This window comes from Belonocnema kinseyi, chromosome 9 (assembly GCF_010883055.1).
Source record: "Belonocnema kinseyi isolate 2016_QV_RU_SX_M_011 chromosome 9, B_treatae_v1, whole genome shotgun sequence".
In the NCBI taxonomy this organism is placed as follows: Eukaryota; Metazoa; Arthropoda; class Insecta; order Hymenoptera; family Cynipidae; genus Belonocnema; species Belonocnema kinseyi.
Window position 1 is genome coordinate 39,572,418 of NC_046665.1, and position 15,629 is coordinate 39,588,046.

Sequence of the window (15,629 nt, forward strand, 5' to 3'; positions counted from 1 at the left end):
TACTGAGTATTTTTAATTGTTCTAGATAAAACATTTTATTTATTATTTACATTTAAACAATTTTAGAAGGGCTTCTTGCGCAATCATATCGGAGTTGAGTTGGGTTTCCAGGATAAGAGATCACGATTTTGATTTCATTGCTTTAAAGTCCATTAGCACTGTAAAAAAGATGTTTTTTTTAAACATATTCACGCGACAAATCACATGTTGCATTGCGGTTATTATCTAAAAGAAGTGAATTTTTAAGTTTTAATCAATTGAAGTGTTTTATAATCTTTGCATTTAATTCACTGTGATGGCGGTGAAAGAAATATGTGTTTGCAATTTTAAAATATAATTTTATGATTTAATTTAAAAATACTAACCAATGAGGAAGATCATCTGGATCCAGACAACTTAGAGTTTCAGAATCAAACAGCTTTCCATCGCCACAGGTGAGAAGTCGTGGGTGACTTTCTACGCAAGTGATCAATCTTCCACAATCACCGGGTACTGGGAATCTGTAATCCAATATTAAAGGTCCAATTTTTATTTTACTTTCTTGTTCTATATTCTGCTAGATATATTATAATGACAAAAACCAAACAGAAATTCGTTGATATTTTAAGATTAGAAAATAAAATATAAAACGCACTAAGTATTTGGACATAACGCATAATGTTTGTACAATTTTTTAAGTCAATTAATTTCTCTTGATTTTTCAAATAAAAGTATAAACAGTAAAAAGCATAAAAAATATTTTCGGATGTTAAAAGTGTTTTTAGCTCGACAGATTTTCCATTACTGAAATTTTTTTATAATAATTGATGCACAAAGCATCGCAATTCAAAATCAACATTTTTAAACCAACAAATTTCTCATTCTACTAATACTCGAAAAGCCCTGTAACCAGTTTTCTTTAAATTAAAAAACGGCGGACTACACTAGCACATCTATATATTTTATGGGTCGCTGAATCCGAATCCGGGGTCCACATAACCCACCTGGCTCATATTTTCACAAAAAATGAAAAAATATACGAAAAATTGACGAAAACAGAGATTTTTCGTGTGTATTTTTGCCTAAATAACTTAGTCGGCTCATATTTTTCGTAAAACACTCAAATGGACGTAGATATGACGAAATCGGCGATTTTTCTATATTTTTTAGGTAAAAATAGAATCTTTTATGTCTAGTGTACCTAATTACAATACCATTAAATTTTTTAGGTCGCTCAATCGAATTTCGCAGCAAAAATAACCATACCCTTATTGTTTTTTGGGAAGTTAATCCAAATTTAAGTTCAAAATGACCCAACCAGGCCATATTTTATCTTAAAAACTACGAAACAGACAGAAAAATGACGTAATTGGCGACTTTTTCTTTATTTTGTAAATAAAAAAACAAAACATTTTTATGTACAGTGAACTTAATTACCATTCATATATTTTTTTGTGTTACTAAATCCATTAAACTATCGTACAAAATTCCGGAACGTTTTAGTAAAATTGCAAAACTTTTAATCCCTTACCTTTCTCGACTGGGATTGTCGTTTACTGTCTATTTTTGAGGTTTTCGAAAAATGTTGAGCCAACTGGGTTATTTGGACCTCGGATTCGAATTCAGCGACCAAAAATAAATGTAGATAGGCTGGTGTAGTCTACCGGGCGGATCACTTTTTTGTGTGCCGGTGTAATTCGCTCAATTCCGTTGAACATCATTGATACTCAACACAAATGCAAACATTATTTGAATTACAAAAATATTCTTTTAATGTAAATGTATATTCTTTAAACTGAAAAGAATATTTATTCCAGGACAGAAATCAACTGTCTGGCGCGTCGAAACTCGGAGAGTGGGCGTCGGAAGTTTCGGCCGCACACCGCTTGAATCGCAGCGCGGTCTCTCGGGATCTCTCTTGCAATCGAAATTTCGCGTAGTGTGCATATAACTGGGGCAGAAACAACATTCAGTATCACTTCTGGACCCTATGGCTAAGCTCCAAGTAATTTTGTCGCAAAGTGATACTTTTAACTAATTATTTTAATTATTTTAATACATAACAACTTTGATGTAAAAATTGATAAGTTTATTATCAAGAAATATTTATTTACTTTAAGAAATAATACTTGAGGATTAAAACTGCGTTATTCTCAAACAAGAAATTGTATATTGTGAACTACAATACTGCTATTGAAGTCAACTACATATTCCTTTATGTGAAAGAAATATTCTTTTGATTTTATTAACATTTCTTTATATAGATGGCATTTTTCTTTCCAAAGAATTCAAATTTCTTTCAATAAAAAATACCGTTCTTACACTTAAATGATGGTTTACAGAATCTGATAAATATTTCTTTGAAATAGGAGATTGTTCATTCGAACTAAATCTATTTCTTTTCTAGTGAGCTGTCATTTCTTTGGTGCCAGAAAATATTTATGAAAGTTGACAGTACTTTTCTTTGAAACGAGAAATCAAATCTTTTAAATCAATAAACTTGTATTTCATCCAATCGAAATTACTTTCAATCAGGAAAAGGTTTCTTAGAATTAGAATTATATTCGAGCATATCAGCAAACTGATTTTTAAATTCAAATATCTAATTTCATTCAGTTAAAAACATCGTGCTTTCGCTCAAATATTTTGTCACATGCTCAAGTAATCATTTATTTGCTTTAATAATTTCTTATTTTTCTTAAAATCAAACGATTTCTCTAGATTGAAGAAATACACTATTGGATGTATTCAGTACGACAATTTCTTCGAATCAAAGAAATGTTTTGATTCAAAAATTATTATTTTCAGTCTAACTATAGCTCGTTGGTATTTTAGAAAACTCTGTAACATCGTTTTTTGTAGCAGTGCAGTTTGTTGTTTAGAAAACAAAAAATTTGTATTTATACAAAAAGATCCTAATACTTCTATCTTCTTCTAAACTATTCTATTCAAAATTTGAACAATAACGTTTCGGGATCAGACAGATTTCTTCTTTCGAAAGTCTTTGTAAATTTCGCAGAATTTGAAACAAAAATAGTGTGTAAAAATTGTTTTTAAATGTTATGGATGTTATAAGGTCTGCAAATTAATTCAATGGCTTTAACGTATCGTTTGGTCTACAATGCATAATAAATATATACAAACACATTCGACACATTTTTGCCATTTTTCTCGCAATTGTCAAATCACCGATCAAAAAATTTTGTTCTGGTTGTTCAGGTGCTCATCACCTTGAAGGCTGAAATTTCGTTTTTGAAACCGCTGAAACCACTTTTTGCACTTGTTGTATGCTACGGCGTTTTCACCAAGACCGAAGCAAGTATTTCTTTTACTTCTGCTGCATTTTTTTATAATTGGAATGCAAAAAAAACAGTTTATCAAAGTGTATGCAGTACGATACAGTTTGATAGCTCAGCATAAAGCTGAACGTTAGCGCTAAAGAATACACGTATCACGGGAGAAATATTAAAATTCAAATTGCATTTAAGATCAGTAGAAGTTAGGGGCCGGTAATTAATTTGTAGACCTAATAACTAAATTTAAGATGGAGATGAAGGGTGCAAACTCCGATCTTCTATATTTTATTTGGAACCGGTCAGAATTTGAAACGTTCTGATAAAAATTCTGAACGAAATAGTCCGCCAAAAATGGAAATAAATTAGGTTTTTCCTGATCCGAAATCGAAAACAAATGTAATTGTTCTTGATGATGCGTAAAAAATGATAATTGTAAGGCGGCGAAAAATCGATTTCAATCGAAAACGTGTGCATGCTATAAGGCTGGAATTATGTATTATTGGTACAATTTGAAGTCGCCTTACTGCAAGAAGTACTTTATTTGTTTGTTTTTTTTAATAATGGTAACCAGACTTATTTTCTCAGTGAAAATTTTAAGTACTTACAATTTTGAAGATTCAAATCGACTTAAACTCTATTATAACTCTAGTGGCCACTTAGAAAGTTAGGTTAAAAGCTAAATTTCAGGCTAACCACCTAAGTTGATCCGTCAATTAGACTAAAATTGGCTATTAAAACGAAAATTCGTATACTGCCCGGCGTTTACCCAAATTCTTAGGAATTCGGCTAAAAGCCAGATTGTTCTCAAAAATCGAAGAAATATACATTTTACCTTGGGAATGGCCAGAATTTGGCAGCAGCAGTATGTGCGGGTACTTTTGAAGGGCACTTAAATCCTACAATGGCCTCTGGATTGCAGTACGGGATAAGTTGATCGGGCCAGACACACGTGTGACTTTTGGGGTCGTAGACCAATCCAGCATCGCAGTGTTCCTCAAGCGGTTGTCCATGTACGCACTTAATATAAGTTGTACTGCAGGTATCGCTGTCAGGATATAGACCAAACTGATATTCACATCCAGGTGTACTTAATGGAGTCACTAAACAGAAAAATGTATCAAAATCATATATTGTTTTACGAATGGAGAAACCTGACTCTCTACTGTTACGGAATTTTTTATAATGCTAGCCCTATCATTATACTTCACTGGGTTCAGCTTACAGAAGTTTCCGTAAGAGTTCTAACAGGAAAATCTCTTTTTGAAAACGAGAGCAATATAAAACATAATATATCAATCTAAAACAGTTCAAAATATATAAAAGTGAAAACATTCGAGGAATTTCTAAAACACTGAAAATTGTCAGAAATCCAGAAATTTCTGGAACATTATATGGTATATTTTAATTTCAGGGTCAGATACACGAAAGAGAGATGAAGGGATTAGAAGAAAAAGGGATAGATGGGATAGATAGAGAGAGATAGATGAAGAGGAGCTGAATGACGAGGAGATAGAGAAGAAGATAAGGAAGTTGTAAAAACCTAAGGCAGCAGGGCTAGGCAGAGTAGAGAACGAAGCGTGGCTATTTGGCACACAAGGGGTAAGGCAGAGGCTGAAGGGGGTAGTGAAAAAAGTATGGAGGTGGAAGGGATTCCCAAGAGGATGGAGAAAGGGGTTGATCGTACCACTATATAAGAAAGGGGATAGGGACAGGCAGGAAAATTATAAAGGAATTACGCTAATGAATACTGCGTACAAAATAGATGCGATCGTGTTGGATGATAGGCTGCGCAAGGATGTTGAGGGGAAAGGAATATTGCCGGAGACGCAGGCGGACATTTGGGAGGGAAAGAGTACTTTTGACAATATTTACGTCTTGTAGCACGTGGTGGATAGAGAACTAACAAAAAAGGGTGCCAAAGTGTACGCGTTTTTTTTAGATCTAAAGGGCGCGTTCTCTTCGGTGGATAGAGGGAGGTGAAAGGAGGGGAGAGAATCTCTGAGGGATTCTAGATGGATAGGGACTTAAGGCAAGGATGCCCGCTTAGCCCAACGCTTTTTGTCATTTTGATCGCGGATATGGAAAGTAAGCTAGCGGCCAAGTGGTAAGAGGAGTTAGGGTAGGAGGAGTCAGGATATGGTCACTCACATATGCAGATGACATAGTGCTGCTAGCAAAGAGCGAAGAGGCTTTAAAAGAGATGATGAAAAGGTTGAAAACATACTTAGATAAAAATAGGTTAGAGTTCAATTCGGACAAGTCAAGGGTTATGGTGCTAATGATGAGTGTCTTATTTTACGGTGTGGAGGTGTGCGGGTGGAAGGTAAGCGAGGAGGTAAATGGGATACAAGAGAGGTATGTAAAGCGGACACTGGGGTTAGCAAGAAATACGCCGAACTGTATTGTCAGGAGGGAGAAAGGAAGAATGAGTTTAGGGATTATAACAGAGAGTCGAACGTGTAAATCAGAGGAGAAATTTTTGGAAGATGGAGGAAGTAAGCTGGTTAAGGAGTGTTAATGGGAGAAGGAGAAGGGATAGGTGTTTTAGAACCAATGGATTGCAGATGGACGAAATGAGAATGATGCACGAGGAAGGTAGGTGTACGAGTTCGTTTAAAAGAATGGCATAGAGAAAGAGAAGGCTGAATGAGATGAGAGAATCGGAGAGTCAAGCTTTAACGGGAACTATGTGTGGATTATGCCAAGGGAGAGAGTGCCATATTTGTGTGAGAAAGGAGATCAAGGAAGTCAGTAACTTATAGCGATAATAAAATTCGGTTGGATGGAGAATTATGATAGATTCTGGCTTTCCAGAGAGAATAGAATGTGTGAATTGTGCGGGAAGGGGTATGGAAAAGTTGAGCACTAGTTGGAGGAATGTAAAGAGGTGGAAATGAGAAGGAGGTATTGTTGCATGAAAGGGGCACAAAAGGGGAGTATCTGGGTGAAGGGGGCGTTGGGTAAGATGGAGAACAAGGGAAGGAAGAGGAAGAGGAATGGAGGAAGAAGGATTGTAAATAGGAGAGGAAGTAGATGTAGGGAAACTGTAAATATTGTAAATTGTAGTTGATTATTAGACAGCAGCCTCGGAGACAGAGACTGACAATGCGAGGCATAGCGAAGAAACAGAGACATGCGTGCGAGGCGGGGCGCAGCGAGGAAGGTTAGGATATAGGAGCGAGTGGATTAGTTATAAGGTGTGGATGGAAGGTAATTTGTAAGAGATAGCTGTAAGAAAATTCTGTAAAAAATGAAAGTGTTAGCCAGTCAATTTTTTAAGGCTAGCAGGCCAAAAAATTAATGTTTATCTATATGGTATGTTTTAAAACATTCTCGAGCATTCTAAAATATTTTAGTTCATGATAGAACATTTTTGGAGATTCGAGAAACGTAAAGAAATTTGCACGATTTAGAAAAATTTCTAGGAATGCACATTAGAAGAAAACTGCACACCCGTACTGCTTCTGTACTGGCGAACCATTGGCGTACGAAAATGCCGTAGTTAATTTTAAAAATGATAAAACTACCAGTCAATTTTCTGCATGATCATATTTTAAACGTATTTTTTTCTTTCTTAAATTCTTATTGCTTATACTGTCGACATAGTACTGTCCTGATAATTGAAGCAACCCTCCGACAGTACTGGGCGCATTGCTGATTATCTGTACTTGTGACTAGTACTGGGAAAGTAGTAGGCTGGTGGTGAACTCTGGCAGACTACTGAATTATCCCCCTGGAGAGATATCAACTGTTTGTCCCTCGAAATCAATTGATCCACTTTTGGATCAAAATTGGACCGAAAAGTATGGAAATAAATAGAATATTTTAAAATTTCAACATAATCTAGAACATTCAGAAATAGGGTATGTAAATTAATTCTTTTTACGCCCCCTCCCCCAGTTTTGGCACCCTTCTCTGATTATAATGCACATTTCAATTATTCAGTGCAATTTTGTGTGTATCCAAAAATATTGATTCATTTCGGTTTTTTGGCATACTAATAATAACAGTAGGTTAATTTTAATTTGTTCTCCTAAGGTGCCACGAATTGGTGCTCTTGCCCTAATCTAGAGAATTCCAAAAAATTCTAGAATAGTACATTCTAGAATTTTATATATTATTATGCTATTAAACTAACACTTAATTGGTTTATGCGTAAATCGCACGGTTCCAGCCTCATAATAATACCCAGGATTAATGATTTTAAACAGTAAAAGTAAGTAAAGGATGTATGGGATGTATAGGAGGAGAGATAAATTTTAGATCAATCTCAAACTCTCGTCTTACTTATTAAAACGTAACGTTCATTCCACAACAGCAGTTTAACATAGATCGCTGTTCAATATCTCTAGCGATCAATCACTCCGCTTACACTTTTTGTCGCATAGTTCTTAACGATTTCTCTTAACATATCCCTATTTTCGCATGCAACTTTTGCTTCCTCTAAATCCGTACATCTTTTAATGCAAATTTTATTTTATTTCTGTGGCTCTTTTAATTATGTCTCTACATCACATTCTTTCAGAATCCTCCCGTCACTGACTTTATCCGAGAGCGTTTAATCATATATAGTTCGCAGGAATTACATGTCAACCGCGTTAACTTTACTCATATTCTCTTATTGTTTACTTACTAACAACGTAGCAATTGCAGCACGAGAATGGGATTGAATTGTCGTTCTGCCAGTTATTAAATTAGCCAATCCCACAATAAAAAATCCTAACATTGATCTACTAATCGCCGCTGGATTGTTCTTAGATTTCTTATGCATTGGGCAGATTATGCTTCGTCCAGAAGATCTGTTACTGCAAAAAACCTTATCAGGGTGGATTCTGGCGGCTAAATTGTCACTGCTGAGCGCTTTCAAGGACACCAGAAGTATGTGTCTTCTCAGTACTAACCAGCAATTGCACAATCCAGTTGAGAAACTCTGGGAAGTAAAAAAGGTGTTTGACAGTAAAGACGAAGAAACTCTCGACGGGAAAAACCTTTGTGAGCAGCGTTTTACAGCAGCAACTAAGCACGCACCTGATGGTCGATTCATGGTTAACATTCCTTATTCTGATAGGACTCACAAATAAGGAGAATCATTCCAATTTGCATAAAAGCGACTGAAACACGTAGAGAAAAAACTGCTGAGGGATCCAAAACTCAAGAATGGGTACTTTAATTTCATCAGTAAATACAAAACTTCAGGTAATATGACAGAGGATTCTTTAGAAAAAATTCAATCTGCTGCGCCAACGTATTACATTCCGCATCACGCTCGCATGGAGCCTAACAGTACAACTACGAAGATTCGCTTAGTTTTCGATGGTTCGTCAAGAACGATGTCAGGATTGCCACTGTACGATGTACAGCACTTTGGACCCACGTTACAAGATGACCTTCTCTCAATTGTCTTGCGATTTTGAAAACATGGGTACGTACTTTTAGCGGACATTGCCAAAATGTACCGACGGATCTACGACGACGACGAGCAACGAAAGTTACAGCGAATTCTTTGGAGAACAGATGGCTGTGAACCTATTAAAGTTTTCGAATTGTTGTTTGCGACAACTTGGAGAAGAGACGAAGAAAAGAATATCAAACTGTGAGTAAGGCTATAAACTAATACAAATTATAAATAAATTAATAAATTTTGTCACCTGTGTCTCAAATGTTTGATCCTCTCGGTCTCGTTGGTCCTTCCAGTGTACGTGCAAAGATTCTCCTTCAAGGACTTTGAGAACTCATACTAGACATGAATGAATCTTTGTCTCGACGAATGCATACTGAATGGGTAGAATTTCGAGACATACTTTACAGCCTCAATGACATAAGGGTTCCAAGACTAATTTTATGTGAAAATCCAGTCACAATAAAAACTTACAGGTTTTGCCACGCTTCTGAAAAGGCGTACATACGCTCGATAAACGATCTACATACGCTCGATAAACGACCAAGGAAATATCGCTGTGAACCTTTTGTGTGCAAAATCAAGAATGGCCCCATTGAAAGGGATCTCCTTGCCACGATTAGAACTCTGCGAGGCTCTTTTACCTGCAGAACCCTCCTATACAATTATTTCTACACTAAATATGACCTTTAATCACATATTTTTGTCGTCTGAATCCATGATTACACTCACATAGATTAAGGGGCTCTCTTGCAAATGGAAAACTTACGTATCTAATAGGACAAAAAATGCAAGAACTGAAAGAATGGAATTTGCAATCACGTCTCGTCTTCTGAAAATTCTGCGGATATTATTTCAAGAGGAATTGATCCATCTGAACTGCCGACAACTTTCATGAACCAAGATCCAACCAACGCGTGGTAAAATTTCTTCGAGAACAATACTGGCCACTTTCATGACAAAACATTTTCAAGATTGTGCTTTGAAAATGTATACAATTTCTCCGAGTCATGCCAGTAGGTACAAAGTTTCTTTATGGAAAATTTGCCAACGACCCGAGTCACACCAGCTCTTCCCTTTAACTCCTGCGGAGTCGATTCTGAAGCCCTGCACTTGGGCGGGCTATAAAAAGGGTTGTCAAATCTGTAAAACCTTATTTGAAGCAAGTCATCGGTGGGATGCAACTAACATTTTTGGAACTGTACTCAGTACCGACTCACGTAGAAGCTTTCTTGAATTCTTGACCTCTGTTACCCTCATCTGACGATATAATAAAGTTGAACCTCAACTCCATGACACTTCCTTATTGGAGACTTATTGGTTGATTTGCCGCAACCAGACTTATTTCACATCTAGGTCACACGACTGGATTGATACCAGCATTTACGACGAATGGCCCAGAACTGTTGGCAACGCTGGAAGAAGGAGAATTTGCACAATCTTCAGCAGCGGTCTGAATCGTCACAAACAAATCTTATGTCTATTAAACTAGGATCCTTGCTTCTTCTAAAAGAGGATCATCTTCCTCATCTCGAATGGCAGCTTGGACGTCTATCTGAATTACACCCTGGGAAGGACAACGTAATACGAGTCGCCACTGTTGGAATCCGTGCTTCTAGTTTGCGGCGAACAGTCTCAAAACTTTGTGGTTTGCCCATCAACCATCCTGTGACGAGTGGTTGATATCGGATGAACATTTATGTGCACTTGTCAAAAATTTGAATTTACATTTTGTTTTATATTTTATTATACAAACTCTCTATAAGTACTGTTTATTATTTATAGGTTAATTTACCTACGCCAAATGTGGGCGGAATGTTGATGTGAACAGCTATTGATGTATAATTTGTCAGAATTAAAGCTTTTGAAGGTTTGAACGGCTGAAAGAAAGTGCCCAAAATCTTACAGCCTTCCAACTTGGAGTTTTATTAAGCAGGATATAACGAGAATCGGCACTTTTTCTTAAGACACCAATCGTCCCTCAATAGATACTTAATGCAATTCGTTTTTACATTATTACTTGAGTTTATTACTTGATCTGTTGGAGGAATCATCTCCGGACATATTTCCAGGTTGAGATTTTTCCAAATTTTAAAATGTACTTAGGTCTTATTGCTGGCAAAATCGGAATCTAGTCCGCTACCTTGTCTGCTCATCAGCGGAGGACAGTCTTAAACTACCCTCGAACAACTTAACGTCTACTTTACTTTGTACTGCGGCTCTTCTGTATCTTAGTTAATTACTCATCTATATAATACATTTTTTACAGAAACAATTAGTTGTTTAAATAAACAAATTAATCAAATGAACCTTTTCTTTAATATTATCATGGTTAAGTGTGTGAACAATCTTATCATCTGCGAAAGCTATAATCCATGCACTTTTAACAATAGTCGTTTATAAATTTTATAAGTTGAGATAATAAAATCTATAAACTGAAATTTCAAAATCTAATATCCATATTGTAGTGTGAATCCATTAGATAACATCAAATGTATATAAAAGTTTGTCATTAGGACAACCGCAGGATTTTTCCGGGAGCGGGTGCTAATCTGAAAAACTGCACGGAATCAATACGACAATCCGGCAAAAGTCTCGTGCATCCTGAGGACACGGAGCGACCCAAGGCAGACCGCCTTCTGCATTTTCCCCGCAAGCGTTTTAGCATATTATACATACGCAGGGATACTTTTCAAGCTACTAATCAGTGAAAGCTTAGCACCTCCAAGAGCGCCGATGATACGGGCGATTAGTTTAACAGAATATTCCGAGTACAATCGTCGCAACTAACTTATAAGGTCTCTATACCTCTCTTTCTTTTCATTCTCCTTGGCTATGATGTTCTTGTCAACTGGTGCCGAAAATTCGATAAAAAACATGGTTCGCTTCTCGAAGTCCACAAAAACCATGTGGGGCCTCGTGTGTGCAACAGAAACAATTGTCGAGCATTTAAGTTCCAGTATATGCAGCACTTCTCATTCCTAACAATTCACTTTATTTCTCTACGAGCATTTAGAGGAGCGATATTAAGCTGAATGCCTTAAGAGAGACGTCAACTTGACATGCAGAAATAAAACCCTCCATATCAGAGTTCAATCCGGGTGATTTAAGGGATTTATTCGGAATACGGGGTATTATTCTTTACTTCTATTATCGTATAATCCATTTTTTTCAGTGTCGCTTCGGTACTAGTATGTAATATATGTAATATATGAAGGTGTTACCAATTATAATATCTAGGTGTTAAATTCCTATAATCTTCATACTAACTTCGCGTTTTAAAAATTGACATTTGTATCCATTTCTCCTTATAGGTTTGACTATCAAAATTTTGTGTAGGTTTGTGCAAGTTAGTACACACACACATATATATATTTAACATTGATAATGTATATAAGATTTTAAAATCTTGGATTATAGATTTGAATAACTTAGACTATAAGATTTCATAATAAAAAATATTGTATTGTAATATCTACTTCTAAATATCTAGAGATCGTAGTTTTACTATGATGGATCGCTGTCCCACAGTTAATAGTCCAAAATTATTTCCGGTAACATATTTTTCATCACCGGAAATAATCCATAATTCTCAGTGAATAAGATAATCCAAAATTTTTGTATTTTTTATAGAAAATTTAAACAAAATCGAAATTTTATTGAATACTACAAGGTAATGTGTGAGGTATTCTAGAAAATACGGAAAACTTCTACATCATTCTTCAACATTTAAGAATATTGGAATACACACGAAGAAGTTTAAAACACCTTAAAATTAATTCTGCTTTCTATAGAATTCACTAGACTTTTAAAAGTCTGAGTTTATATACATTTTTGAATATTGTAGCATATTCCACAATATTTAATGAAGGATCCTGGATGCAGTCAGGTAGAACATCTATTATTAGTTAAAACTGCTCCTAATTTTAATATTGATTTCACCTTTATTATTGCTTTATTTATATGAAACATATTTCAGTAATTGAATTTTTGTGAAAATAATTTTAGATACTTGTTTCAATTAACGTACAAACTTTCCATAGGAGCAATTACTCTCTTTAAGACGAAACAAATGACAAACAATTAGATTCAGATTCAATCGAATTTTTTTGTCTTAATACAATGCGGATTTCCTGATAGTAAGCAATTATGCAAGAATGAGAGAAGAAAGGATTGAGTGGACGTGAACAATATGCGTGAAAAAGATTATGGAGCTCAGAGAAAGTCTTCCGAAACATTAAGTGTTATTAGATGTATGTTGAATGCATTTTAGAACTCTCTAGTATTACAAGAAGTAATGAATGCAAATTACAAGAAAATTTCCTAAGTTTATGATGTTATACAATTGACTAGACGTAACATATTCACTATTTTAGATTTTTCTTTTACTAATTTGTTTCTAATTTTTATAAAAAAAATTATACACATTATTTACCTTTGCTGTATTTTGAATCAATATTTTTAATTGCAATATACCAACAATTATCATTAATGAAATTCAAAAGAGAAACCAAGGGGAAACACATACAATATAGGGAACGGAATGAGTTATTGTTAATTGTTAATAGCTAAATTGTTTTCGTTGCCTCATGATGTTGATATATACTTTTTAAAGTAATTGTTAACTTAAAAGAGATTAATTATTCTTATTATTTTTACAAAAAAGAAAATCTCAGATTATGGGTACCGCCGATAATGTCAGAGGCATTTTTGGCATTGAACTGTAATTTTTTAGATACATTTTTACATGTAATTCATTCACGTGATCTGATTAAAGTAACATGCCCAATATGTCATATGGAGAAGCTTGGTATTTTTTCCCCGGCCGTGAACGGACTGGATACAAAGTGCATTCTGGGGGGATCTACAGATTGAGGCAGAGTCCTAACCACTATAACATTTCTTCTATTATCAGCGACTGACTAAATCAAAAGCCTGTTGAGTTATAGATTTTAACTTTGTAAGCTGACGTTTGAACTGCTGCTAGTCCCGTGTGGAAAGATATCATGGCGCTGTACTCTTTCTGTTTGGTCCGCCTTGAGTCGACACTAGCGCGCCACAGGCTTACTGTCCAGTGTCCAGACTCAGATGTAACTCTCAGATCAACTAGTTTCCTTTTGCCTTAGCATACTCAGCAATATAAAAGTTATGTTTTTTTCATTTATGTCGGATATGAATTTCAATTTATTATATCGTAATATTTATTCCAATAAATCAGGAAAAAATTTTAACATTCAAAGTGCGTGATGTGTGACTAAATCATTGCAAATAATAAAGTTTATATGATTATACTTGCGATTACGCTACAAAATAATGATTGTTTATCATTTTGAATAAGTAATACGTCATGCTTACTTATCATGTACGCAGACCATAAATAATTTTCAAAAATTAGATCAATCATTTATGTTGCAATTTGATTTTCCGAAATATTATAAATATAATAAATATCATCATACATGTTATAACCATTATAAATTTAATATAAATGTACTATCACTTTACCATGTAATTCAATCAAAAGAAAATGTTCTCAGACATTCCTTAAAAAAATCGTTGTTGAAAATACAGTTGGTATATTAAGATATTAATCACTTTCAATAATAATAATTGTTTATTTTCCTAAAAATGTAACAGTGTACATTTAATTATTACTAAATCATTTATGTAATTATGCATTGTAATTTTTTAAATCTGTCATTCAAAAATTATCATTTTTGACTGCACTTCTTTAATTTTTCTTAAAGTCAAAACCGTGATTCTGACTCCTATATATAGCTAGTACTGGACTTCAAAAGGTTTTAATCAAACACGTAGACAAAATCAACATCGATGGGGTAGCGCCATGCTAGTATTGCTTGAATAGACAGGCTTGAGAAAGCTGTACTGAACTTAGCATGATTTAATACTGCCATGGAATTTTTCCACTACTATACCATTTTGCCCTGCTGACTCCTAGATGATCGAGATGCCCAGTGCATCTTGCGTTAACATTGCATCTAGCTAAAAATACAATATAATGAATAGATTCATGCTGACATTTCTTCATATTATTGTATTTACTTCGTGCCTCAACTCGGTATACCTATGGATCCTGGTTACTGTATAGGTTGTCTGCAATTTTAGTTAGCATTGTCAATAATGTAGAATTTCTGAAATTTTCTCTATTTTTCCTTTATTAAGTAAAATTCGACGTCTGAAATTGAATGACTTAATTTATAAGTTTTTAAGAAAAATATGATTGCATAAAATGGAACTTAATTGATTCAGTGGCGTCCTGCAAATTTTAAAGATTTGAATTAAAATTTTTTCGGATTCAACCATTTAACTTAGAATTTTTTCAATTTTGACCACTTAATATAGGTACGAGCATTGAACTTTAAATTAAATAAATTTCCACAATATCCGCGCCGGAACTTATGACTTATACGCTCGTTTAAAAGAATCTAAGTTGGTCTAGGGAACTAAGTAATTCTATGCGCATCCTCAATATACCCCTTCACTGTGGTGATTGAGGAAAGCATCGTTTGCAAAGAACGGGATACGTCGATTGCTATCGCGCTTATCGTATAATCTACTCTCAACCATTAGTAGAAGCAAGATGGTAAGGTTCGATACTGGGATTACATATTCATTTTGTGATATACAAAAATCTAATATTCTATATATATACATAATTAAAAATTTGTCATAAGGACAACCGCAGGATTTCGCCGGGAGCGGGTGCTAATCTGAAAAATTGCACCCGCTTCCAGCGAAATCGCGGTAAAATTTCAGCCATAACCATATCTCACAACCGTGAGATAGGTGGCTACAGTCTGTAAAGGAATCAATACGACGATCCAGCAAAAGCTTCGTGCACCCTAAGAACACGGAGCGACCCAAAGACAACCGCCTTCTGCATTTTTCCCGCAAGTGTTCTAGCATATTGTTGACACGCAGGGATGCTTTTTAGG

General features: G+C 35.0%; 1 protein-coding gene across 1 annotated transcript in view; it reads right to left on the reverse strand.

Moving 5' to 3' along the window:
- Positions 1 to 7: 7 nt before the first annotated feature.
- LOC117179589 (protein obstructor-E) overlaps positions 8 to 15,629 on the reverse strand; it is a 27,840-nt gene continuing 12,218 nt past the window's right edge. The window contains exons 3-5 of the mRNA XM_033371550.1: positions 4,108 to 4,375; positions 366 to 500; positions 8 to 158 (exon numbers count right to left, since the gene is read on the reverse strand). Of these exons, the coding sequence (XP_033227441.1) occupies positions 143 to 158; positions 366 to 500; positions 4,108 to 4,375 (419 nt within the window). The 3' untranslated portion in view covers positions 8 to 142. The remainder of the gene's footprint in view (positions 159 to 365; positions 501 to 4,107; positions 4,376 to 15,629) is intronic.